The following is a 25000-nucleotide window of genomic DNA, read 5'->3' as shown; positions in this document are numbered from 1 at the left end:
TTTTTTAAAAATGTTCTTTAACTGAAACAAGTGCCTGGTCTTGTTGTTTAGAATGAGAAAAGATAATTTTTTCTCCTTGGTTCAGATCAAAGTTCATGAAGATTTTAAATACTGAGAGTCATTATTTTCAATATATGGTTTCTGCTTTTCCTGCTTTGTCTTTGAAGAAGATCAAAACAAGGGAGTTCAATGGAACTTACATTGATGCCCTTGTGTTGTGACAAGGAATTTGTTAGGAAAACGGATGACAAGGAGAAAGCAGCATGGCTGTCTTTCATGGCAACTGTATGAAACTTTTGGGGGAACAACAAGGCAGAGAACTACAAAGTTCTGTTTACGAGAATGCTGCTGGCTTTTCACAATCTTGGATGCAACATGAGTGCCAAGTTCCATTTCCTGAATAGTCACCTTGATTCATTCCCAGAGAATCTTGGGACTGTAAGTAATGAACAAGGACAGTGCTTTCATCCGAGCCTCATAACCATAGAATAGCACTACCAAGGGCAATGGGAGAAAATAGGGTGGCAGACTCCTGCTGGAGCATCAAATTGGATTGCCCTGAAGAAGTCCACAAATGCAAAATCTATAAGTGCAAACTTGCCTGAATAGCACCTATTGGAATTTTGTATTCTATCTTTATGAACAGTTCAGAATCACTTATCATCTTTATGCCCCGGTGTCCCAGTTCATGCATCTGTTGCACTCCCACCCTATGCTTTCCAGAATAAGTTGCAGGCTTATTTCTGGCTATACTGGCATTGGGTGGAGACTGCAATATATTTTTCGAATGAACCCCTCTGCCTAAGATTTGAACACGTCCCTTGTTGACCTGCACGACAGATTATTCTTTCAAACCCTATTTCATATTGTAGATTTTGGTGTCTTATTCTCACCAGGCACCAAGATGTCACTTAATGACATTTGTGGCTAATTAAAATAGAAAGTTTACAAATATGGAATTAACATTACCTTCATTGCAATGACCACCTTGGAAACCTGGTTTGCAGCCTAATTTACAATAACCATTATACCATTCACAGACACCGTCAATGCAGTTGGGATTGCAAGTTTTATTACAATCAGGTCCATATGTTCCATCAAGGCATTCTGTTGAAAAAACATTTAAGAAATTGTAACAAATTACTTGAGTTGCACAGAATACATCTGATATATTCTCTTTAGTTAAATAACACATCATAACAGGTAAAGTAAAGTAATTTCTAAAGAGTAACATAAGAAAAAAAATTTCTTTTAAGTACAAATGCAAAAAATTTATATTTTATTTTTGTAAAACAATACAATTGCATCACTTAGTCTGATGAGAATTAATTACATTAGAAGTTTCACAAATTCAGTTTCTGAATGTAGAGGACTTGCAAAGACTAGAAAGAGATGAAGCCAGTATGCTCTGTTGGATGTACAATGTCAGTGTGCATGAAGGACAAAATACAAATATGTTGAAAGAATTTAGACATAAGAGGAGTCAGATATAACGTGCAAAAAGATATCCTGTTGTATGCAGTGCTCAAGAAAAAATGTCCTGTGATATGCAGGGCTCAAGAAAACTAACTCACCATGATATAACTGAGGTTCTGGAAGCATAATGTGTATATACACATCAGGGTTCCTTGCTCAGTTTGCCTTCCATATCATTCCCACTATCCCTCGCCTCCTTATCACTCATCCTTCCATCATTCTCCTAACTTCTGCACTATTCTGCAACTGCAATCGCATAAGAACGGAACTATATATTTCATTAACCTTGCTGTGCTACAAGAACCTCTTCCTTTGACGTTCATCCTTTATCCTTAACATTTTCCCTCTCCATTCACATTCTCCATTGATCACCCTTCTGTGCTACCCGTTACCTTTCCATCTCCCCTCAACCAGTTCCCATTGGCTCACTAAGTACCTCTGGCTACTTCTACCCTTATGTGTTTCACTCTTGCAACCCACTCACCACCTCCCCTTTTTCTCATCCTTCCCTTATTATCATTACAGCAAACTAGCAGAATCGTTACCATGGCAGCTAAAATGCATGGCAGCATTTTGTCCATCTTTGTGTTCTGAATTTGCTTTTCATCTTTCAGGGGTCGATAAAATAAATATCAGTTGAGCATTGGGGGTTGATGTAATCAACTTACCCCCTCCTTGAACTTGCTGGGCCTGTGCCAAAATTTGAAACCATTCTAATAGAACATGTCTGAGATGCACACAGGACAATAAGATGGTCCTGCATGCACTTGTCCAGTGCCCGGCCATTGCTGACCTGTGGCTTTATGTCGAACACCTGCTGTCATGTATGGGATGGATCCAGCTGTCAACTAGAGCTATCGTGAAGATCGTCCCACCACGTTCCTTTAACTGGGAAGGGCAGGCTGTGGTGATGGCGAAAGAGGTTGTATGGTGGAGATTGAAGGGGCTGAAGACAAACACTTTTCTCTGTGGCCAATCCCTGATCAACTTCTTTAAGTTTCACTTGAAAAGGAAAATAAGGGAAGAAGGGGAAGTGTTGCCTTCTGGTCATTTTGCTGAAAGGTAGATGAAAGGGGTGAGTGAACAGGCCTTCCCTGAGTATATGCTTGTAGTTGGAAAAAAAGGGAAGGAAAAAAGGTACCTGCCCCAAAAGTCAGGGCACCCATGGTTTTTTTATGGGGTTTTTCGACAAGCAGCCCTTGAATGTCTCCTCCCTATTGAGGATTACACATTGTTGATTTTTTTCTTTCTTTTTTATAATTTTGTTAGTCTTGTTTACATGCAAAACCCTCACAACAACACACACACACAAACACACACACTCACATACAAACACACACACACACATTCTTTGTTTTGTCCTCTGCTGTTCATAATGTTTTTCTTAATGTAAACCCTTGTGGTTATTAAAGAAATCATTATTATTATTATCATTCTTTTCTACTCAAGGCACAAGGCCTGAAATTTTGGAGGAGGAAGCCAATTGGTTACATCAACCTCAGTACGCAACCGGTACTTAATTTATCGACCCCAAAAGAATGACAGGCAAAGCTGACCTCGGCGGAATTTGAACTCAGAACATAAAGACAGACGAAATACTGCTAAGCATTCCACCCGGCATGCTAACAATCCTGCTACCTCGCTGCCTTATTATTATCATTATTATCATTATTATCATTATTGTTATTATTATTATTATTATCTTTTTTTTCTTCTTTCAAATTTGCTTCCATTTCTTGCCGAGTGTCTTCCCGACTCCTAGGGCAGAGAAACTCATAGTATACATTGGTAGTATATTATTATTATTATTATTATTATTATTATTATATTATTATTATCATTATTATTATTATTATCATTATTATTATTATGCTACACTTCACTCTTGCTGTTGGTCATCACCTGCTTTTCCCCACCTGCTTTTCAACTCACATGTATCACTGATCACCCCTCCACCCTTATTTGTCATTCACCACATTTACCTTCGACCCCACCCCTATCTCTAACTATCCCTCTCTCTCCACACATTCTTACAACCTTTACCTACCCTTTCTGATCTTCTGTTCCCATTCTGTCTTCTATTCACCTTCTCGTACCCTGAGGGCAAACTCTGACACTTCATCCCCACCGTCTTTATCTCTCTTTCTGCTCCACCTCAACTGCACCCACCCACCTACCCACTCCTGTATAGAGTGAAGTAGCCATGTGGCTCCTCCACAGCAAGAACCCTTCCCCTCTCTTTTCTTCCATACCTTAACCTCTCAGCACCTAGCATAAAACAGTTCTATATTTAAGAGATGAGGAATTATTTACATTATTTACATTTGATGGATATTTGTCATCTTGTTTTGGCTGATATACCCTCCAGTTTTCATCAGGTGTCTTGGGGAAATTTCGAACCTGGGTTCTCATTCCTAAGGTATTTTTCAATGTTGTTGTTGTTGCTGTTGCTGTTGAGCAAACGGTCATCGTCCCAGAGCTCGCAAGATGGGAGAAGTCCGAAACATGGTCCTTTGCTCTTCGTAAGACCCACAGAAGAGAAAGCAGGTCAACCCCCGACACCGAGAGCATTAACGGATGGATGAATGCACATCCATGCTCAGCGGTTGCGTAGGAAGTCAGGGACAAGAAACAGGAAGAAAGAGTGAGAGAAAGTAGGAGCGAAAGAATACAACAGGGGTCGCCACCCCCCCTCCTCCCAGAGCCTCGTGGCGCTTTAGGTGTTTGCGCTCAATAAACACACACAACGCCCGGTCTGGGAATCGAAACCGCGATCCTCCAACCGCGAGTCTGCTGCCCTAACCATTAGACCATTGCGCCTCCACTGCTGTTGCTGTTGTCAGCGGCAGTGGCGGCATCGTCATCATCATCATTATTATTAAGGTCACTGCCCGAAATCTAACTCTGAATCTTGGGGTTAGTAGCCCGTGCTCTTAACCACACTGCACCATATGCCCATGGGCATATGGCGCAGTGGTTAAATAATGTAAATAATGTACCTAGCATAAAGCCACTTCTCTCTCTACTCTACTCACATTCAGTTTAAGGGGTAGCTTTGACCCTGTGAGATAACATGATGACTTCATTGGTGCCATGAAAAAAATAAAAGATAAAAGCCACAACTTGCCTTCGTCGCATTTGTCTCCTCGGTGACCCTGTATGCATCCCGTCAGGCACTTGCCTGTGATGCGGTCACATTTCTGACTTTTACAATAATGACTGCAACGCTTCTTACAGCTAAATCCATAGCGACTAGTTTCAGCACAATCTTCAGGAGTAAAAATAAAGGGGAAAAAGAAAAAAGACAATCCATAAACTACTTTGAAACATTTAAATTTCAATAAAAGAGTTAAAAAATTTGGAAAACCATTAAGAAATCAGTGAAAGTAACAAATTAGGAACTTGCCCCTCCACCCTCCAAAAAAACAATAAAATGGATACAGATTACAAATTCTTCAATAAAATTTGTTAATTTTAATAATTGCTCAATATTAACACTTTAAACGAATCTCTGAGTTTAGCCATTAAGCCTCACCAGCATCTTGTTTGGTTGCTTCTTCTCATTAATTATTTTACTTAATCATTAGAAGGATCTGGAAGCTTAAGGATCCTGCGAATGGACAGAGATTTAGAGACATGTTACTTGAAGCCTTTGACGAAGTAGAAGGGGATAGAGTATCACATGGGGTAGAGGGCAACTGGACGTTTCTAAGGGACAACCTGCTGAGAGCCACTGACCAGATCTGTGGCTGGTGCAAAGTCCCCTCTCGTCCCAAGGTAACGTGGTGGTGGAACAGTGTTGTAGACAGGGCTATTAGAGAAAAGAGACAGACTTGGAAGCACTGGAAGAATGCTAAAAGGGAAGCTAGGAGACAGGTCTATCTAGCCAGAGGGGAAGCAGATAAGAAAAAATTTGCCAATGTTCTGTGCCGTGAGGACCAAAGACTGGAGGTGTTTCGCGTTGCAAGACAGTGTGTGAGAGAGAATTGTGATGTGGTAGGAGAGAAGTGTGTTCGCATGGAAGATGGTTCACTTGCGCTAAACGAGGATGCAAAGAGAGAGGCTTGGAGACGCCACTATGAAAGGTTGCTGAATAAAGAAAAGGAATGGGATAAAGAGAGTCTGCCGAACGTTGACCCAACAGAGGGACCAGCTATCAGGGTTGATAGTTCCATGGTAGCTAAGGCAATTAGAAGCATGAAGACAGGGAAAGCCCCAGGCCCATCAGGTATCACTGCAGAGATGCTCAAAATATCTGGTAGTGTCGGCTATAGCCTAGTCACCGTATATTTAATCAGGTGATACATGAAGGAGTCATACCCAATGACTGGTGTAGCAGCATAATAGTCAACTGCTACAAAGGTAAAGGTGATGACCTAGATACAAATAATTACAGAGGTATCAAGCTGTTGGATCAGGTGATGAAGGTTACAGAGAGGGTCATAAGCCAACTAATTAGAGAGAGAGTTTAGTTGATGAGATGCAGTTTGGGTTCATGCCAGGGAAAAGTACCACTGATGCTATATTCCTGGTAAGGCAGCTGCAGGAGAAATACCTAGCCAAAGATAAGCCCCTGTACCTGGCTTTTGTTGATATGGAGAAAGCCTTCGACAGGGTCCCCCGATCCCTCATCTGGTGGTCAATGAGGAAACTAGGAATAGATGAATGGTTAGTGAGAGCTGTGCAAGCCATGTACAGGGATGCTGCTAGTAAGGTGAGGGTTGGCAATGAGTACAGTGAAGAATTCCGGGTAGAGGTAGGGGTCCACCAAGGTTCAGTCCTCAGCCCCCTCCTATTTATCATAGTCCTCCAGGCAATAACGGAGGAATTCAAGACACGATGCCCCTGGGAGCTCCTCTATGCTGATGACCTTGCTCTAATTGCTGAGTCATTATCAGAACTGGAGAAGAAGTTTCAGGTGTGGAAGCATGGTTTAGAATCGAAGGGCCTTAGAGTCAACCTAGCTAAAACCAAAGTCGTAATAAGTAGGAAGGTAGACAAATCACAAACGCCTTCCGGTAGATGGCCCTGCTCGATCTGTAGAAAAGGTGTAGGTAGAAACTCTATAAGATGCACCAAGTGTAAGCTATGGACACATAAGAGGGGCAGCAATGTCATAGGAAGGCTAACTAGGAAGATGGTTTTTGTATGTGGCAGATGCTCGGGAGCATTAACCTCTGAAAATCTGCAGAAAACAACTTCCGTCACTTTCCAGGGAAAAACTAGAAGTAGTTGATAGCTTCCGTTATCTTGGTGACCAAGTCAGTAGTGGGGGTGGGTGTGCTGAAAGTGTAACGGCTAGAGTAAGAATAGCCTGGGCAAAGTTTAGGGAGCTCTTACCTCTGTTGGTGACTAAAGGCCTCTCGCTCAGAGTAAAAGGCAGACTGTATGATGCATGTGTACGAACAGCCATGCTACATGGCAGTGAAACATGGGCTGTGACTGCTGAGGACATGCGTAAGCTCGCGAGAAATGAAGCTAGTATGCTCCGTTGGATGTGTAATGTCAGTGTTCATAGTCGACAGAGTGTAAGTACCTTGAGAGAAAAGTTGGACCTAAGAGGCATCAGATGTTGTGTGCAAGAGAGACGATTGCGCTGGTATGGTCATGTGGCGAGAATGGATGAAGATAGGTGTGTGAAAAAGTGCCACACCCTGGCAGTTGAGGGGACCTGTGGAAGAGGTAGACCCAGGAAAACCGGGGTCGAGGTGGTGAAGCACGACCTTCGAACTCTAGGTCTCACCAAGGAAATGACCAGAGACCGAGACCTATGGAAGTATGCTGTGCGTCAGAAGACCCGGCAAGACCAGTGAGAACAATCAAAATCAAATCATATATCAGAAAGCAGGGGTTAAGTGACCCATCTGTTCGTGTCCACTGTCAGCCTCGTCTGGCACCCGTGTCGGTGATACGTAAAAGCACCATTCGCTCGTGGCCGTTTGCCAGCTCTGTCTGGCCCCCGTGTCGGTGGCACGTAAAAGCACCATCCGTTCGTGTTCGTTGCCAGCCTCGCCTGGCCCCGTGCCGGTGACACGTAAAAGCACCGTCCGTTCATGGCCATTTGCCAGCTCCGTCTGGCCCCGTGTCCGTGGCACATAAAAGCACCGTCCGTTCGTGTCCGTTGCCAGCCTCGGCTGGTCCCCGTGCCGGTGACATGTAAAAGCACCGTCCGTTCGTGGCCGTTTGCCAGCTCTGTCTGGCCCCGTGTCCGTGGCACGTAAAAGCACCATCCGTTCGTGTTCGTTGCCAGCCTCGGCTGGCCCCCGTGCAGGTGACACGTAAAAGCACCGTCCGTTCGTGGCTGTTTGCAGCTCTGTCTGGCCCCGTGTCGGTGGCACGTAAAAGCACCATCCGTTCGTGTTCGTAGCCAGCCTCGCTGCCCCCGTGCAGGTGACACGTAAAAGCACCGTCCGTTCGTGGCCGTTTGCCAGCTCTGTCTGGCCCCATGTCGGTGGCACGTAAAAGCACCATCCTTTCGTGTCCGTTGCCAGCATTGCCTGGCCCCGTGCCGGTGACACGTAAAAACACCATCCGTTCGTGGCCGTTCGCCAGCTCTGTCTGGCACCTGCGCAGGTGGCACGTAAAAAACACCCACTACACTCGCGGAGTGGTTGGCGTTAGGAAGGGCATCCAGCCGTAGAAACACTGCCAAATCTGACTGGGCCTGATGAAGCCTTCCGGCTTCACAGACCCCAGTTAAACCGTCCAACCCATGCTAGCATGGAAAACGGACGCTAAATGATGATGATGATGATTATTGATAAGTTTTTTTTCTTTTTCTGTAGTTCAGAGCTGTGGTCATGCTGGAGCACCACCATTTAATAACAAAACAGGAATAGATGTTATATGTTTGTAAAATCTAGTTATCATCCTTCATTTCTAAAACATAAATCATGTATAATAACAACTGAGCTCATTAAAATATCAATTAAAAAATTTTTTTAAAATTTATACTGTGTATTAATAGTGGTACATGATGCAGGTTGGGACAGTTACCCGTGTACCGTATATGGTGCACGATGTGGTTAAAGTGTTGAGATAGGAAATCCAAAGTTATTTTAGTAATGTGTTTGTGGATAGTTAATGGGTTGGATGTAATACTGACGAAAGAGCAAGAATTTTTGAAATAGGTATATACACCCATTGCCTATTTTTCTAGCTTTGATCGCATTGTTTACATAGATGTATTTGTATATGAAACATTGTAACTTTCAGTACTGGCTCTAAATTTTATAGAAAATCTGTAGAGACACCCTTAACAAAAAAAGAAATGTTAGTTGATGTCATCGAAGATTAAGCTCATAATCACACAGTTTGTCACTTGAGTGGATTCTTAACAATTGTAACTGAACAGTATGGACGATGCATTTCTAAAGCATCTGGATCTTTTGTTATATTTCTTGCAGGAATGTTAAGGATTTGGCAGCAATGGCATCGCAAGTTGAATCTACTTTGAATATGTTCTATTCTTGTATTGTGGAAAAGTATTACACTCTTATGACTGTCTGGAAACAACTGGGAAAGCCCAGGGCTACAATAAAAATCTCTTGCCCAAGGTGTCAACAGCAGGATTGAACTTGAAACCACATGGTTTGGAAGTGAACATTTTCAGCAAACCGCAATACCTGAGGCTGTATATGCCTGAATATTTATTTATTTAAAACATAGTCTTGCTTTTGGAATAAGACTCAGAGGATATCCTCCAAAGTTCTTGGCATCATGTACTAACCTTCTTGACAATCTTCTCCTTTCCAACCTGGGGCACACAAAGTGCGGCATCGGCCAGATTTCTTGTCACAGGATTCACTTTTGTCCCGGCATCGGCAGTCTTTTGTGCAATTAATTCCAAATTTAAAATCTTCACATGCTGTAAAAACAATTAAAAAATAAAAACAATACATGAACAACATAAACAAACAAACAAACAAACAAACATACATACATACATACATATTCTTTTATTCTTTCATTTTTACTTGTTTCAGTCATTTGGCTGTGGCCATGCTGGAACACCACCTTTAGTTGAACAATTTGACCCCAGGACTTATTCTTTGTAAACCTAGTACTTATTCTATCGATCTTTTTTGCTGAACTGCTAAGTTACGGTGATGTAAACACACCAACATCAGTTGCCAGGTGATGGTCGGCGAGCTGGCAGAAACATTAGCATGCCGGGTGAAATGCTTAGCAGTATTTCGTCTGCCATTACATTCTGAGTTAAAATTCTGCAATGGTTGACTTTGCCTTTCATCCCTTTGGGGTTGATAAATTAAGTAATAGTTACGCACTGGGGTCGATGTAATTGACTTAATCCCTTTGTCTGTCCTTGTTTGTCCCCTCTATGTTTAGCCCCTTGTGGGCAATAAATAAATTAAATAAGATGGTCGGCCTAAGGCTATAGTAGAAGACACTTGCCCAAGGTACCATGCAGTGGGACTGAATCCAGAACCATGTGGTTGGTAAGCAAGCTACTTACCACACAGCCACTCCTGCGCCTATATATATATATATATATATATATATATATATAGATAGATAGATAGACAGACAGACAGACAGACAGACAGATAGATACACGTTTTCTAATTTTTACTTGTAAGAATACTAAGAAATTTGAAACTTATAAGAATTAAGTGCTTAAAAAAAGGTAAAATAGCAAATAATATGGTGCTTTTTGAAAAATAATTTCCAATTCTGTAACAAAACAATTCAAAATAAAGACAGAACCAATTATTTAATAATATAATTTCTGTCAATGGAAAGAAATTATAAGATCCCACACACACTTTCTTTATAATTTAGGGGAAAACGGATGGAAATTAGTTTTGAGAATTTTCCCATGAGTTTTCTTTTCATTTTGTAAACTAAAATAGCCATCTATTTAACATACTAAATGTATACTCCCTGTCAGTAGGCCAGTTATTGCAGTATTTGTCCTGAGGTAACTTCCCAGATGGACGTGTTGTGTTAAAAACACAATAAATATCAGAGGCAGAAGAAAATTCACCCAGCAATAACCAGCAAGAACACCAGATGCATTTGGGCCTTTTGGGGCCTTTACAATGGTACATATTCAGATGAGAATCTGTTACTTCAGAAATAGGGAACAGTGACTAAGACATTCACTGATGTGAATAGCTGTCTGGCTGACTAAGAATCTGGTATACACAATTGAGGCAGTATTAAATCAAAACAGTTATCTATATATCATACTTAATGTATACACATTGCCAATAGAATAGTCTAGTTACTGCAGTATTTCTTCTACCAACTACATATTGTAATGCACCTAAAACATTCAGTAAAACTGGAAAAAAATCAAAATTCTGAGTTCAAGATGAGTTAAGTAGAATTTTTAAGCCTTTCACGTTAACCTATTTAGAAATGAAAATATCAACCATTTTTTAAACCTTATTTCTGTTGAGATACACTGTCTTTGTTTTAATTAATTTTGGAAATGATCCTTTCTACTCTAGGTACAAGGCCTGAAATTTTGGCAAAGGGGATTTGTTGATTACTTCAGCCCCAGTGCAAAACCGGTACTTATTTCATCGACCCCGAAAGGATGAAAGACAAAGTTGACCTCAGTAAAGATAGACAAAGTGTCATTAAACATTTTGTCCAGCTTGCTAACGAGTCTGCCAGCTGACTGCCTTAATTTTGGAAATAATGAAAAATTTATAAAAATAACTTTGTCATTATTAGTCTGGTGCTGGGACATAAATTAACGTAAAACTTTGATGTAAGGCTTTAATTTAGATCCCTTTAAAACAGGCGATTTTTATCTTACAACAAAGGGCAACCTCAGGCAAGTTGGTGTCAAAAGGGTTAAGTTGTACTGAATAAGATGGGAAATTACAATAGAGCTATTGTTAAAAATCGGTAAACCTCACCTTGCTGGCAATTCTCTCCAAGCCAACCTGCAGAACAACCACTCTTACACACTCCAGTCACTTTATCACATCTTTCTACTCTTTTTTTGCAGTGACATTTTTTGGAACACCTCTCTCCAAACCTGGTAAAATCACATTCTGAAGTAATAAAAGATAGTTTGTTTGTCTTTTTTTTTTATAAAAGATAAGAGAAATTATTCTAAAATTTAAAACATTTCAAAATTCAAAAACATATTCCAAATCAAAATTAACTTTAACCGTTTAACATTTAAGTCAGCCAAATCTGGCCAAAACATTCAACCATTTTATGTTCAAATGGCCAGATCTGGCCTCTCCTACCTACCTACAATGTCATTCTAAAAATAAATGATTACATTATCAAAATCTCAAAGCTATGAGATAATGCATGATTAATTGAAAACAATGTAAATAAAAAAAAAAGATTATATTTAACCCTTTCATTACTGTATTTCTGTTGAGCTGCTCTGTGTTTCATTCAATTAATTATAAATATAACAAAGAATTTAGTTAAAAAACTTAGATATCATTAAGCTAATGTTAGGAACATAAATTGTGACTAAGGTTTGGTGGAAGATTTTCATTCAAAACTTATGAAAACAAGGCATTTGTACTCAGAGCCAGAAGCATTTTCAGCCAGGTTGGTAACGAAAGGGTTAAAAATTGTTTCTCTATTATATATTTTAACCCTTTTGTTATCATATTTCTGTTGAGATGCTCTGTGTTCCTTTCAATTAATTTTATATATAACAAAGAATTTAGTAAAATAACTTAGTTATCATTAAGCTAGTGTTAGCAACATAAATTGTGACTAAGGTTTAGTGGAAGATTTTAATTCAAAACTTTTGAAAACAAGACATTTCTACTACAGAGCCAGAGCTGGTTTCAGCTGGGTTGGTAACGAAAGGGTTAAGAATTGTTTCTCTATTATATATTTTAACCCTTTTGTTACCATATTTCTGTTGAGATGCGCTGAGGAATTTTTTTTCAATTAATTTTAAATATAACAAAGAATTTAGTAAAATAACTTAGTTATCATTAAGTTAGTGTTAGCAACATAAATTGTGACTAAGGTTTAGTGGAAGATTTTAATTCAAAACTTTTGAAAACAAGACATTTCTACTACAGAGCCAGAGCTGGTTTCAGCTGGGTTGGTAACGAAAGGGTTAAGAATTGTTTCTCTATTATATATTTTAACCCTTTTGTTACCATATTTCTGTTGAGATGCTCTGAGGAATTTTTTTTCAATTAATTATAAATATAACAAAAGAATTTAGTTAAAAAACTTAGATATCATTAAGCTAGTGTTAGGAACGTAAATTGTGACTAAGGTTTGGTGGAAGATTTTAATTCAAAACTTATGAAAACAAGACATTTGTACAAGAGAACCAGAGGCAGTTTCAGCTGGGTTGGTAATGAAAGGGTTAACAGAATAATCTGAATGCAAAAGGGTTAAGTCACTTCACACGCATGAATTTTACTGTGGAGCACACAACAACAGAATAATGAAATGATATATTGATCCCCTTTCTCAGGAATATAAACGAACTATAAAGGCTTGTTATTCTGCAATCACTCACATTCACCTGAGGAAAATGCACAGCTTTTTGAAGGGTCTACATTCTCAATGTAAATGAATCAATTATCATTCTGATGCTAATCAGACTTGCTGTAGAGAAATAACAATTATAAAACAGTAATTCTAACTAATTAAACTAATTACATGGACAAATGGAAAGGGTTTTATGAGAATGAAAAGGAAACATTTTGATTTTGTACAAGATGTTTAAGATTAGGAGATTAAGCTATAATAATCAGTTTGCATTCAGAATACATTCCTATGCAACATTCTCATCTAAGGAAAGTTGGAAAATGCAGCAAAGGATCTTTGCCCTGTGTATATGTGTGTGAAAGGATCAAAGATCCTTCTTGAGCCATAGGGGCTCATAAGGCCAAGTTCTTGGATTCTATAGTATATATATTCTTTTCTGGATGGTGCACCAATCCAATGCAGGATTACTCAATTTTGTCAGCTGAATGGAGTGAGGCAATGTGAAATAAAGGGTCTTGCTCAAGAACACAACACATTGCCTAGTCCAGGAGTTGAACTCACAATCTTACAATCACACACACCATCATCATCATCGTTTAACATCCGCTTTCCATGCTGGCATGGGCTGGATGGTTTGACTGAGGACTAGCAAGCCAGTAGGCTGCACCAGGCACAAATCGGATTTAGCAATGTTTCTACAGCTGGATGCCCTTCCTAACAACAACCACTCTGAGTGTGTAGTGGGTGCTTTCTATGTGTCACAGGCACAGGATCCAGTCAGGGGGCACTAGCAATGACCATGTTCAGATGGTGCTTTTTTAATGCCACCAGCAGCAGAGCCAGTGAGGCAGCACTGGCATTGACCACGTTCAGATGGAGCTTTTTACATGCCACCGGCACCAGAGCCAGTCAGGGTCTATTGGCATTGACCACGTTCAGATGGTGCTTTTTTAATGCCACCAGCACCAGAGCCAGTGAGGCGGCACTGGCATTGACCACGTTCAGATGGTGCTTTTTACATGCCACCGGCACAGGATCCAGTCAGGGGGTACTGGCATTGACCATGTTCAGATGGTGCTTTTTTATGTGCTACCAGCACAGAGGCCAAAAAGTCAGTATCCTTAATGACTTATTTTCAGTTATATTTAAGTCATAACCACACAAAAAAATTTTACATGATCCACACCTAACACCTAACTTTTTGCTTAATACAAATGAAAATGGAATAATATATCAGGCAGAGTTTGGAACTTTTGAAGGAATCATTTTAAAGAAAATGGGGACAAAGAATCACAGAAAAAAACAAAAACCTCAGTGATTTAGTATTCGTACATTTGAAACAACTTGTAACTGCAAACAGAACAAGCTGGATTTAATAAAAAGAATACATGTGACTAAAGATTAAAGACAATACAAATATTGAAAAGAGAACAAACAATCAATCAGTCATATTAATCATAATTTTTAACAGATTGGTAAGTTGACTGTTACCTTCGTTACACTTCCTTCCCTGGAATCCTGCTTTACATCCAGAGTTACAGCTGCCATTGTTTGCAAAGCAGCCTGGTATTATACACATGGGACTGCATGTTTTAGTGCATCCTTTACCATATTTTCCATCGGGGCAACCTACAACATGAAAATAAGGGAGTAAATTACTTCTTTTTTTTTCATCTCAGTGAGTAATGTAATACATAGATAAGGATTAATGGATTGTGACAGCAGGTTAATGAGAAGAAAGACTCGAGCAAATGACAGGCAGGAGAAAGACAAGCTTTAAGGAGTAGAGGTCACTGTAGTGGCTATAGAAAAAGCAGTGAAAAGGGGCAACATGTCTGTTGGGCAGAGGGTTAGTGTGACTTTATGCAAATTAGTTGAATGGCCTTCCTTTGGGTGAAGTCTAGAACGTCTATATATTATATGTGTATAGCATCAGCAGCAACATCCCGGATGTGGGAGCAGTATTCCCCTTGTGGACCCCACTTGAATTTCATAAAGGATCAGTAGTTGTTGGCCCTGAAGAGGAATGCCAATCTTTGTGATAAAGCGTTTAAGTTGAGGATATGGATTTGGCAGGAAAGATAACCAGGAATGGTGAAACCTAGCATGTGCAGTGGTCTCGGAAGTTCTTAGTGGGATGCAGCTGGGGGTGGGGGTGAGGGAGAAGATGGGTAATGTTCAGTGTTTTCTCTCTGAGAATGTAATGGGTGCTTTTTTTGCACGTCACCGGCACAGAGGCCAGACAGGGGTGGCATCGGCCACGATCAGATGTTGCTTTTTATGTGCCACCGACACAGAAGCCAGTCAAGATGGCACTGGCATCAGTCACGTTTGGATGGTGCTTTTTACCTGCCACCGGCACGGGGATCACAACCACAATTTCTATTTGATTGTGATTTGATATTGATTTTGATGTACTTGACTCAATAGGTCTCCTCAAGCACGGCATGTCGCCCTACGATTCAAAGTACTTTTTCAGTGGGCTGGTTATGTGACACTGGTGTAGGTTACAGCTGTGAACTCACTTTATTTGATAGATATGTAATGCAAGTGAATAATGAGAGTTAGATACAAAAATATTGTATGCTATAAGCGGAGGGTACTTGAGAGGCAGAGAAAATTACACTTGGAAGGAAAGAATAAGGTCAGATCTTGAAATATGGCAAAAGAAGGAAAGGATTGGCAATAAGCTATATGTCAAACTCATCAATCACATATCAACATGGAAAAATGGACATTAAAATGATGATTATGATAATGATGAGTTTTAATGAATTCTTTGCCACAAATAATTACAAAATATTGATTACATTTGAATTCTTGTTGCATCTCTTAATATGAGAAGGAAGGAATGTATAGCCTTAAGGCAGAGCTGATTGATTTACCAGTGTAATAGTTTGAAGAGAACTGCTGTTTCTAAAAATATAAAGTTTCACAAAAAACCAACCTTATGAAGCAGCTCCAGGTTCCTCAAGAAAATGAGAATAATAAGAAAATATCAAATAACCCTAAACTAGTTTGATTGTCATGTTACAGAAAAAAAAGATGATACAGTGGAAATGTTTTATCAAATTTCAGGACAAAAGAATGTAAATGTGAAAATGTTTAAAGCAAGAGGGAAGAAGTGAGAAAAAATTGCTTCGTCTGTTTTATGACAGTTATAATTGCCATCCACCTCAACACTGTTTCTTGCTTTACAAAAAAGAGAAAATTCCATAGAATTGCTTCTCACAACAATGAGTCCAGTTGGCATCTCGTTATTTTATGTAAAAAGCCATGATGTAGGTTGAATGGCTGAACATTAAATCAATAAAAAAAAGAAAGGTAGAAAGGAAGAAAGGAATGAGGTGGAGAAATGTTTTAAATATATATATATATATACACAATATCAACAAAGAAGTTTTGTTTGAAACTCATTTGTGTAGAATGAATTTTTGAAAGAATAAAACCAACTTACTTTGGTTACATTTCTTCCCCATGTACCCTGGCAAGCATCCTTCTGTACAATCTCCAGTGTATTCATCACATTTTCCCTTGTTACAGCTTTGTGGACAATCTTCGAGGCAATCAGGAGGTTGATAAGTTCCAATTGAGCATCCTGCTGTATCTGTTAATTAAATCAGTTCATCGTTAGGGAGACTATAATTTTAACTGTTTCTGAAATGAAACTTAAAAATTCATATAACATTATGAGACAGATTTTTGTTGTAGCTTGGGAAGATCAAATACACACACTGGTTCTATTTTACTTCATTTATTATTATTATTATTATTATTGCATTATTATTATTATTATTATTATTATTATTATTATTATTATTATTAGTCTATTGGTTAGCACTTTAGCATTCAAACCAGCCATATCCAGCACAAATATTCTACCGGTTTTATGTTCAAATTGGCCAGATCTAACTTTTCACACCTACCCTTCATTGTCATTCTAAAATAAATAATCACATCATTGAAATCTTGAAGATAGGAGATAGTGCACTGATTAGTTTTAAAAAATGTGGATAAATAAGTATTACATTGATAAATTAATCTGAATGCTAAAGGGTTAATAATTAATCTATTGACTGATAATAATAAGGAAGTGAAATAGAACCAGTGCATGTGTTTATTATTGGCATAATGACCCTCCCAAGATACAATAAAATCTGTTTCAACACATGGGTTCATATCAAGAATCTTGCAAACCAAATACAAAAACAAAATATTCTAAGACATAGTTGTTGACAATGATGTCAGCAATGTTTGGTGGATTGGAAACATTTATTGTTCAGAGTAAGTCTAAGACAAAACAAAATATGGCATTGTTCTGCTAAACATAGACCTTCCGGAATTTTTTAAAGAGAGCATTTAGTCAGGACCTCATTATGTCATTTTGGGGTCATCCTTATCATTTTTTCTTTTTTATGAATATATGCTTAACAAGTAATGTGTTATTTCCTCTTAATTAACTCCTTAAAATGGTTTTGAAGCTTTGAAGGCCTCTTCCTCCTAGATACATGGGACTGATGTGGTACAGGTTCAGCTCAAACATCTGTGGAACATTACCTGAATGAAAAACGCGGGCTGGAGCATATTTTAAAAAGTTACTACGCTGAGGGAAATGACTGTACAAAGTGTTCAATGCAGGAACTGGGTGCACCTGTGTAGCTGGGGAGAGAGGGCGGTCTACCCCAGGCGGCACTTTTGGGTCTGCTGTAGGCAATATATGTTTTGTTTCTTGTGGGGTTCAGAGGTGGAAAAACAGAAGGGCTGCCCCAGGTAGCACACACTCTAATTATGCTGGGGACTGGACGAGAAGTACATAATAGAGATGACCAGAGGAGAATAGAAGAATGCATCAATTCATAGGCTTGGGTGGAAGTGGTATGCAGTTTGCTAATTCAGAAGGCCATTAGAAGTTGATTAGCAGAGGCACAGAGGAGAAACAGTTCATATGTAAATCAGAGATTATGATATGTTGCTAACTAAATGTGTCAATCAGCTGGATGGCTTACAGTATAAAAACAACAGTGACCCAAATAAGGGAGCTGTCATTCAAAGTGGATCATACTTTCGCCTTGGAGCGAGTAAGTTATTGATCAGGATTTCTGCCAACAAAGATGAATGCTCATTTTTTGCAAGCATTTTTTTTAAGGCACAGTCCTGGCTCTGTGGTAAGTTTGATTCTTAATCACATGGTTCTGCATTCACCCCCATCACATGGCACCGTGGTCAAGTGTCTTTTACTACAGCCCTGGGCTGACCAAAGCCTTGTGATTGGATTTGGTAGACAGTAACTGAAAGAAACCTGTCATACACACACACATACAATACACATACACACACACGTACATACACTCACACAATACACATACAAAAGCAATGCACATACACTCAATTCACACACATACATATATATATACACACACACACACACACCAGGGATGTGCCGCTTGGGTAGGCATGGTAGGTAGTGCCTACCCTGAATAAAATAGATCAATAGCAACATTTTCCTTTTATGGCAAAATATGCACCTAATTCAATAAAATTATGAAGGTTGCTCTGATTACTCTGCATAAATTGCAAAGTATTTTATTTTTTTGTAGATCAGGTAGGCATCATTTGCCCCTGCCTTTCAATCTCAGTATCTAAGCTATGCATAGAACTGCTGTGGTACACATGCTGCGTACACTCCTACAACAACATTTTCTTTACGCACTCTAAAGGCAGAAGTAAATCTGCCTCCAACTCAGTCGCAGGCCTGTGTTTCGGTTATCTTTTGTGTGTTTTACTAAATAAACATCACCAACTGCCTACCCTGAGTAATTACAGACGATATGTGCCTGACACATACATACGTATATATTTTAAGTGTGTATGTCTTTGTGTCTGTGTTTATCCTCCTCCACCACTGGTGTTAGTTTGTTTACATTCTCATAACTTAGCAATTCAGCAAAAGAGACCAACAGAATAAGTGCTAGGCCTAATACATAATTTCTGGGATTGATTTCTTTAACTAAACCCTTCAAGGTGGTGCCCCAGCATGGCCATAACCAGTTACTGGAACAAGTAAAAGATTAAAGATACTCTAATGCTACTCATAATAACAGATCAGAGATTGTGAGATCCAACATTTGATGTGAATATGTCAACTTGTTATGTGTTGGCTGGGGTTACAGGGAAAGTCTGTTCCCTCAATATCTACACAGAAATGGTGTGTATTGCAGTAACTGTGTGTATATAAGGGAGCTTTATGTCTGTTGAAGAAGATGCTAATATCATGTCTCTTTTGGAGGAGTTGAAATACCATGATCTGTTTGCCAACTACAATTTCCATCCTGTGGCATTGATGGTGTTGGACCACTAACTGCGAGATTCCTGTCTTCACTGGCAACTTGCCTTGCAGAGGTAAACTGGTAGGGTTCGTGAGGGCGCTTCGCTGTTCCAGCACACCAGCCTCGCCATCACCCACGGCAATGCTGCAAGTATGCTGGCACACCTCAAAAGTCATTAGAGAGGTTTCCCAGCGTCCCCAACTTTTCAACCCAAGTTGGTGAATTTTGTTTTTTTTCCTTTTTTCTCTTTTTTCTTTCTCTCTTATTTTTCTTTTCGCTTTTTAATTTTTTCAATTGTGTTTTCTCTTTGTCCAATCTATACAATGCATGAGAAAATTTGACTCTCTGAATACAACCAAATTCTTTACCAAAGCAGACAACGAGAAAACCATTTGGGTAATAATTACCTTTGCAAAACACTTAAAACTGAACTTTATTAGATCCTTTTGGAAGATATCTCCACAGTCTGATATAAGCAATATATGTCTAGCAAGCAATATATGTCTAGCAAGCAATATATGTCTAACAGGAAGTCTATAAGCTATAGGTGGATGACACCTGTATCCTGACAATGAAGGAAGAATATTCAAAGCAGCTGAGATTCTTCTACCTTACACTTTGTAAAGAAACTTCTGAATCAAAAGCTAATGAACAGTTCATATTAAATTTCTATAAGCCACAACTACCTCTGTCTATCAATTTCTCTGTCTCTCTCCGTCACTACATAGATAAATAGACAATTAGATAGATAGATAGATAGATAGACAGATAGATAGACACAGACAGACAGATAGCTAGGTAGACAGACATATATATATAAATATATATATATATAGATAGATAGATAGATAGATAGATAGATAGATAGGTTGGTAGGTAGGTATACAGGTAGGTATGTAGATAGATAGATAGATAGATAGATAGATAGATAGAGGAGGAAGAGAGAGAGAGTTACCTTTTACTTGTTTTAAGTCATTAGTCTGCAGCCATGCTGGAGCACCACCTTGAACAATTTTATTGAACAAATTGATTCCAATAATTTATTTTTTAAGTGTAATACTTATTCTATCTGTCTCTTTTGTTGATTTGCTAAGTTACGGAAACATAAACACACCAACACTATTTGTCAAGTAGTCGTGGAGGACACACACACACACACAAGAAGCCTGTCATCTATACATATATACGATGGGCTTCTTTCAATTTCCATCCGCCAAATCCACTCAAGTCAACCTAGGGCTATAGAAGAAGAGACTTTGCCCAAGGTGGCATGCAGTGGGACTGAACCTGGAACTGTAAATATTGAGACTCCATCAATGAATTTAGAAACTGAAACTCCAGCTTCCCCTGCAACATTCCCTGGCATCTACAGCAATTAGCAGCATCAAATTAAAATTATCCACACAGATTCTAAATAATATAATAATAATCGCGCACATATGGTTGTGATGCATGTGCCTGGTGTACCCTTATCAGACGGGTAGTCATGATGGGTATATTGGGCTTCATATATTTTACCCCAGTGTCACTTTGATGGCATGAACTGCTCTCTCACTCAATAATAATAATAATAATAATAATAATAATAATATTATCTCTAGCTGCCCAGTCCTGGCTAAGAAGGAATATATTCACAGACATGACAGAGTTGGAACCTACATACATTGGAAGCTATGCCAACATTATGGAATAACAACAGAAAAAAGATGGTATAGGCACACACCAGAAAAGGTCACAGAAAACGAGAAAGCAACCATACTCTGGGATATGCCGATACATACAGATAGAGAAATTAAGGCCAACAGACCAGATATAGTTGTCAGAGATCATGAAGAAAAAAAATGCTTTCTAATTGATGTATCAATACCGGCAGATGACAACGTGTCTCTAAAAGAAATGGAGAAACTCTCAAAATACAAAGACCTGGAAATAGAGGTAACTAGAATGTGGAATCTGAAAACAGAAACAATTCCTATCATAGTAGGTGCATTAGGCATGATAAAAAAATATTCAGACAAATACATAACAAAAACACCAGGACTTACAAACACATATAACATACAGAAAATTGCACTACTAGGCACTGCACACATCCTACGCAGAACACTTTCCATACAATAACCATCAGAGCATCACAACAAATCACAGCACATACCCAAGGCACACAGAGCTGCGCTCGGTAGTGAAGTGAAAGCACGCTATAAAAATAAAACTACTGAATAATAATAATAATAATAATAATAATAATAATAATAATAATAATAATAATAATAATAATAATAATGAAATTATTGTATACAGTGCTCAGGTGCACCACAACTTGTCAAAAGTGTGTATAAAGCATATGCAGTAATGTACAAATGTCTGGAAAGTGAACAGTGTATGAGTCAGATACATGCTTGCATGTGTATGGAGGAGAAAAAAATCAGGTGTAGTGTTGGCGAATCTCAGAAAGCATGGAAGTTTTAGAGTCACTTATATACAAGGTGTTTCAAAAAATTTGATATCATTTTGCAATCTAATAACTTTGCCAGTTCTTCAAATTACTTCAAATTTTAACAGCATTTGTAGAAACAGGTCAGAATTTTATGTTTAGTGTTTGATATGTTTATCTTTTCAGGTATAGAAATGGCATTCACTGGAAGAGAAAAGGTGTTTTGTGTGTTGGGAGCATTCTCGGACACAGTTGAACAAGACTGTGCAGCGTGAATTTGTGAGAGTGTTCTCTAAAAAGCCACCAACGGCAATGTAGATTTGGATATGGCACAAAAAATTCAAAGAGGAAGGCTGTCTGTGCAGGGCAAAAGCATCTGGATGACCACTAACATTGGAAGAGATGGTTGAGCAGGTTTGCCAAAAGCTCTTGTGAAGCCCCAAGAAGTCCATAAGAAGAACAAGTGTGGAAACCCAGATTCTTCTAATGACAGTTTGGCACATGCTGAGGAAATGCCTGCTAATGAAACCCTCCAAGCTGCAGCTCATTCAGGCCATAATGGCAGATGACAAGCGAAAGCACAAACATGGGGGCTATGTGAAGGGCCTGGTCTATGTGCCCCTCTTCCTGAAAACCTAGAGGAACTTGAGCAGAGAATCACTACTGCACTGGAGACTGTTACCCAAGACATGCTGTGCATGTTTGGGAGGAGCTGGACCACCGACTTGACGTGTGCCGTGTCTCAGGCGGTGCGCATATTGAATATTTGTGAAATCGTTCATGGAATCCACAAACCTTTGAATTTCTCATTCAAATTTGGAGGAATAAATCTTATGTTGCCCAATATTAAGCCTGTTTAGTTTCATTTGTTTTGACTGAGTAGTTTCTGTGATATTTACATTTCAAATGATATCAAATTTTTTGAAACACCCTGTATAAGAATGTGCTTCCATACAGACATAGTCATTTGAAGGTCTATATACGTCCCTTTACATTCCTCTTCCATATGTGCATAAGCTACAAGTCTAGTCCCTCACAAGCACATAGCAGCTCCAAATATTCTAGGGCAAGAGATACAGATATATGCTCAGAATAGACAAGCATATGTAAGCATCTGGTTCTCTGCAGAAATGAATAATGAGATAAACCTGTGTAGTAGACATACAAGCATGTCAGAAACATGGCACATCCTCAAGAGATGTCATCACTGGAGGAATACCACAGTAAATTGCCTTCCAATGATGTATTCACATCAAGTGTGATTCAGAGATATACAGATATAAACACACACACACACACACACACACACACACATACACGATTGTACTCAAAATTATTCATATCTTTGTTAATTTTGTGATTTTTTATGTTTGTGATGAAATGAATGCATTTTGTGAAGATTGTTTATGAATGACCAACAAGTGAAAGAATAACAACAATACACAATTCAAGAAATTCTTCATTTCAGGGATATTTTATTCATGGATTTTTTAAAAATGCCATGTTCAAAATTATTCCTATCCTAGGTTTACGAAGCCCAATAGCACAGCCTTTGTTTTTTTTATGACTGCTTCTAGACGATTCTTGTACGTATCCACAAGCTTCCTGCATGTCTCCTGTGGGATGTTGGCCTACTTTTCCTTGGCGAATGCCTCAAGCTGGGTCAGGCTGGTCGGTTTCCTCGTCATTGCTCTGGTCTTCAAGTCTCACCAGAAGTTCTCGATCGGATCCAGGCCTGGGCTCTGATTTGGCCATTCTAGGACATTGACATCATTGTCCTTGAACCATTTCTTCACTACCTTGATGGTATGTGTTGGATCATTGTCCTGTTGGTACTTCCAGTTGTGGGTGAGTTGGAGTTTCTCAGTGGATTCCTTCATATTTTCATCAAGGATCCTGATGTAATCCTTCTTTCTCATGATTCCTTGGGCCTTGACAAGGTTCTCTGTGCTACTGGAAAAGAAGCATCCCCATCACATTATGTTTCCACCATCATGCTTGACGGTGGGCACAGTGTTCTTTGGTTTGTATGCTTCTCCTTTCTTCCTCCAGACATATTCAGCATCCATATGGCCAACTTCATCTCATCAGACCACAGGATGATTGACCAAAAGTTGGGATCTTGCTTCAGATGACCTCTAGCAAAGTCAGGTGAGCCTCCAGATGTTTCTTCCTGAGCAGCAGTGTCTTCCAAGGCCTGCGTCCATGGAGACCACTTCTGTGCAAAACTTGCTCAATGGTGAACCTTGACACCTTCATCCCTGCCTGGTCAAGCATTTCAATTAGGGCTCTGATTGTGGTCCAGGAGTTGTTGTTGACCTCTCGGCATATTTTCCTGGCAAGCTTGGGAGACACCTTGCACTTTCTGCCACGCCTACTGAGGACTTTAACAATGTTGAACTTCTTGTGCTTCTTCATTATGCTCGGGGGGGGGGGGGGTACAGGGACATCATACTGCTTTGAAATGGCCTTGTAATCCTTTCCTTCACTGTGGGCATCCACAAGACATTGACGTTGGTCCTCACTGAGCTTCTTCTTCTTGGCCATAATGATCAGAAACTGAGAATGACCAGAACGCTTTTCCTCTATTTATACCCGACTCAGCTTAAGGCTTTCGCCAAGGAAGAGTGGGCCATCATCCTGCAGAAGACATGCAGGAAGCTTGTGGACACATACAAGAAGCAGTCATAAAAAATCAAAAGCCATGCTATTGGCTATTAAAGAGGGATATTGGACTCAGTAAACCTAGGGTATGAATAATTTTGAACAGGGCATTTTTTGAAAATCCATGAATAAAATACCCCTGAAATGAAGAATCTCTTGAATTGTATAATGTTGTTATTCTTTCACTTGTTGGTCACAAATAACTCATAAACAAACTTGACAAAATGTAATCATCACAAAAATAAAAAATCATAAAAATTAACAAGGGTATGAATAATTCTGAGGACAACTGTATGTGTGTGTATGTGTGTGTATATATATATAATGTGTGTGTGTGTGTGTGTGTGTGTACATTTACATACCATACTTAAACATACATATACACACACACATATATGTATACATACACACATTACTCTTTCTGATCATTACTGTTTTCTTTGAAGTTGTTCTAGAAATACCCATCCCAGTCGATTCATGATATTTAGAGACTGCTTTATTTGCTCAACCAAACAACTGCCTGAATGTATGGACTAATTAATAAGTCCCCCTTCAAAATTACTCTTATCAAATAGTGCCAAATAATTTTCGTCCTCTCTGCCTCTTTAACCTTTCTTTTATTTGCAGGTCAAAGTGG

The 25000-nt window shown here is 39.1% G+C and overlaps 1 protein-coding gene across 1 annotated transcript in view; it reads right to left on the bottom strand.

Annotated features, from left to right (window-relative positions):
* LOC115213943 (multiple epidermal growth factor-like domains protein 6) overlaps nt 1-25000 on the bottom strand; it is a 95290-nt gene that overhangs the window by 42874 nt on the left and 27416 nt on the right. Inside the window, exons 2-7 of the mRNA XM_029782946.2 lie at nt 16397-16546; nt 14431-14568; nt 11370-11507; nt 9206-9343; nt 4604-4744; nt 970-1107 (exon numbers count right to left, since the gene is read on the bottom strand). Coding sequence (XP_029638806.2) covers nt 970-1107; nt 4604-4744; nt 9206-9343; nt 11370-11507; nt 14431-14568; nt 16397-16546 — 843 coding nt within the window. The remainder of the gene's footprint in view (nt 1-969; nt 1108-4603; nt 4745-9205; nt 9344-11369; nt 11508-14430; nt 14569-16396; nt 16547-25000) is intronic.

Source organism: Octopus sinensis, linkage group LG7 (assembly GCF_006345805.1).
Source record: "Octopus sinensis linkage group LG7, ASM634580v1, whole genome shotgun sequence".
NCBI classification, from domain to species: Eukaryota; Metazoa; Mollusca; class Cephalopoda; order Octopoda; family Octopodidae; genus Octopus; species Octopus sinensis.
This window is presented reverse-complemented; position numbering and strand designations above follow the sequence as displayed.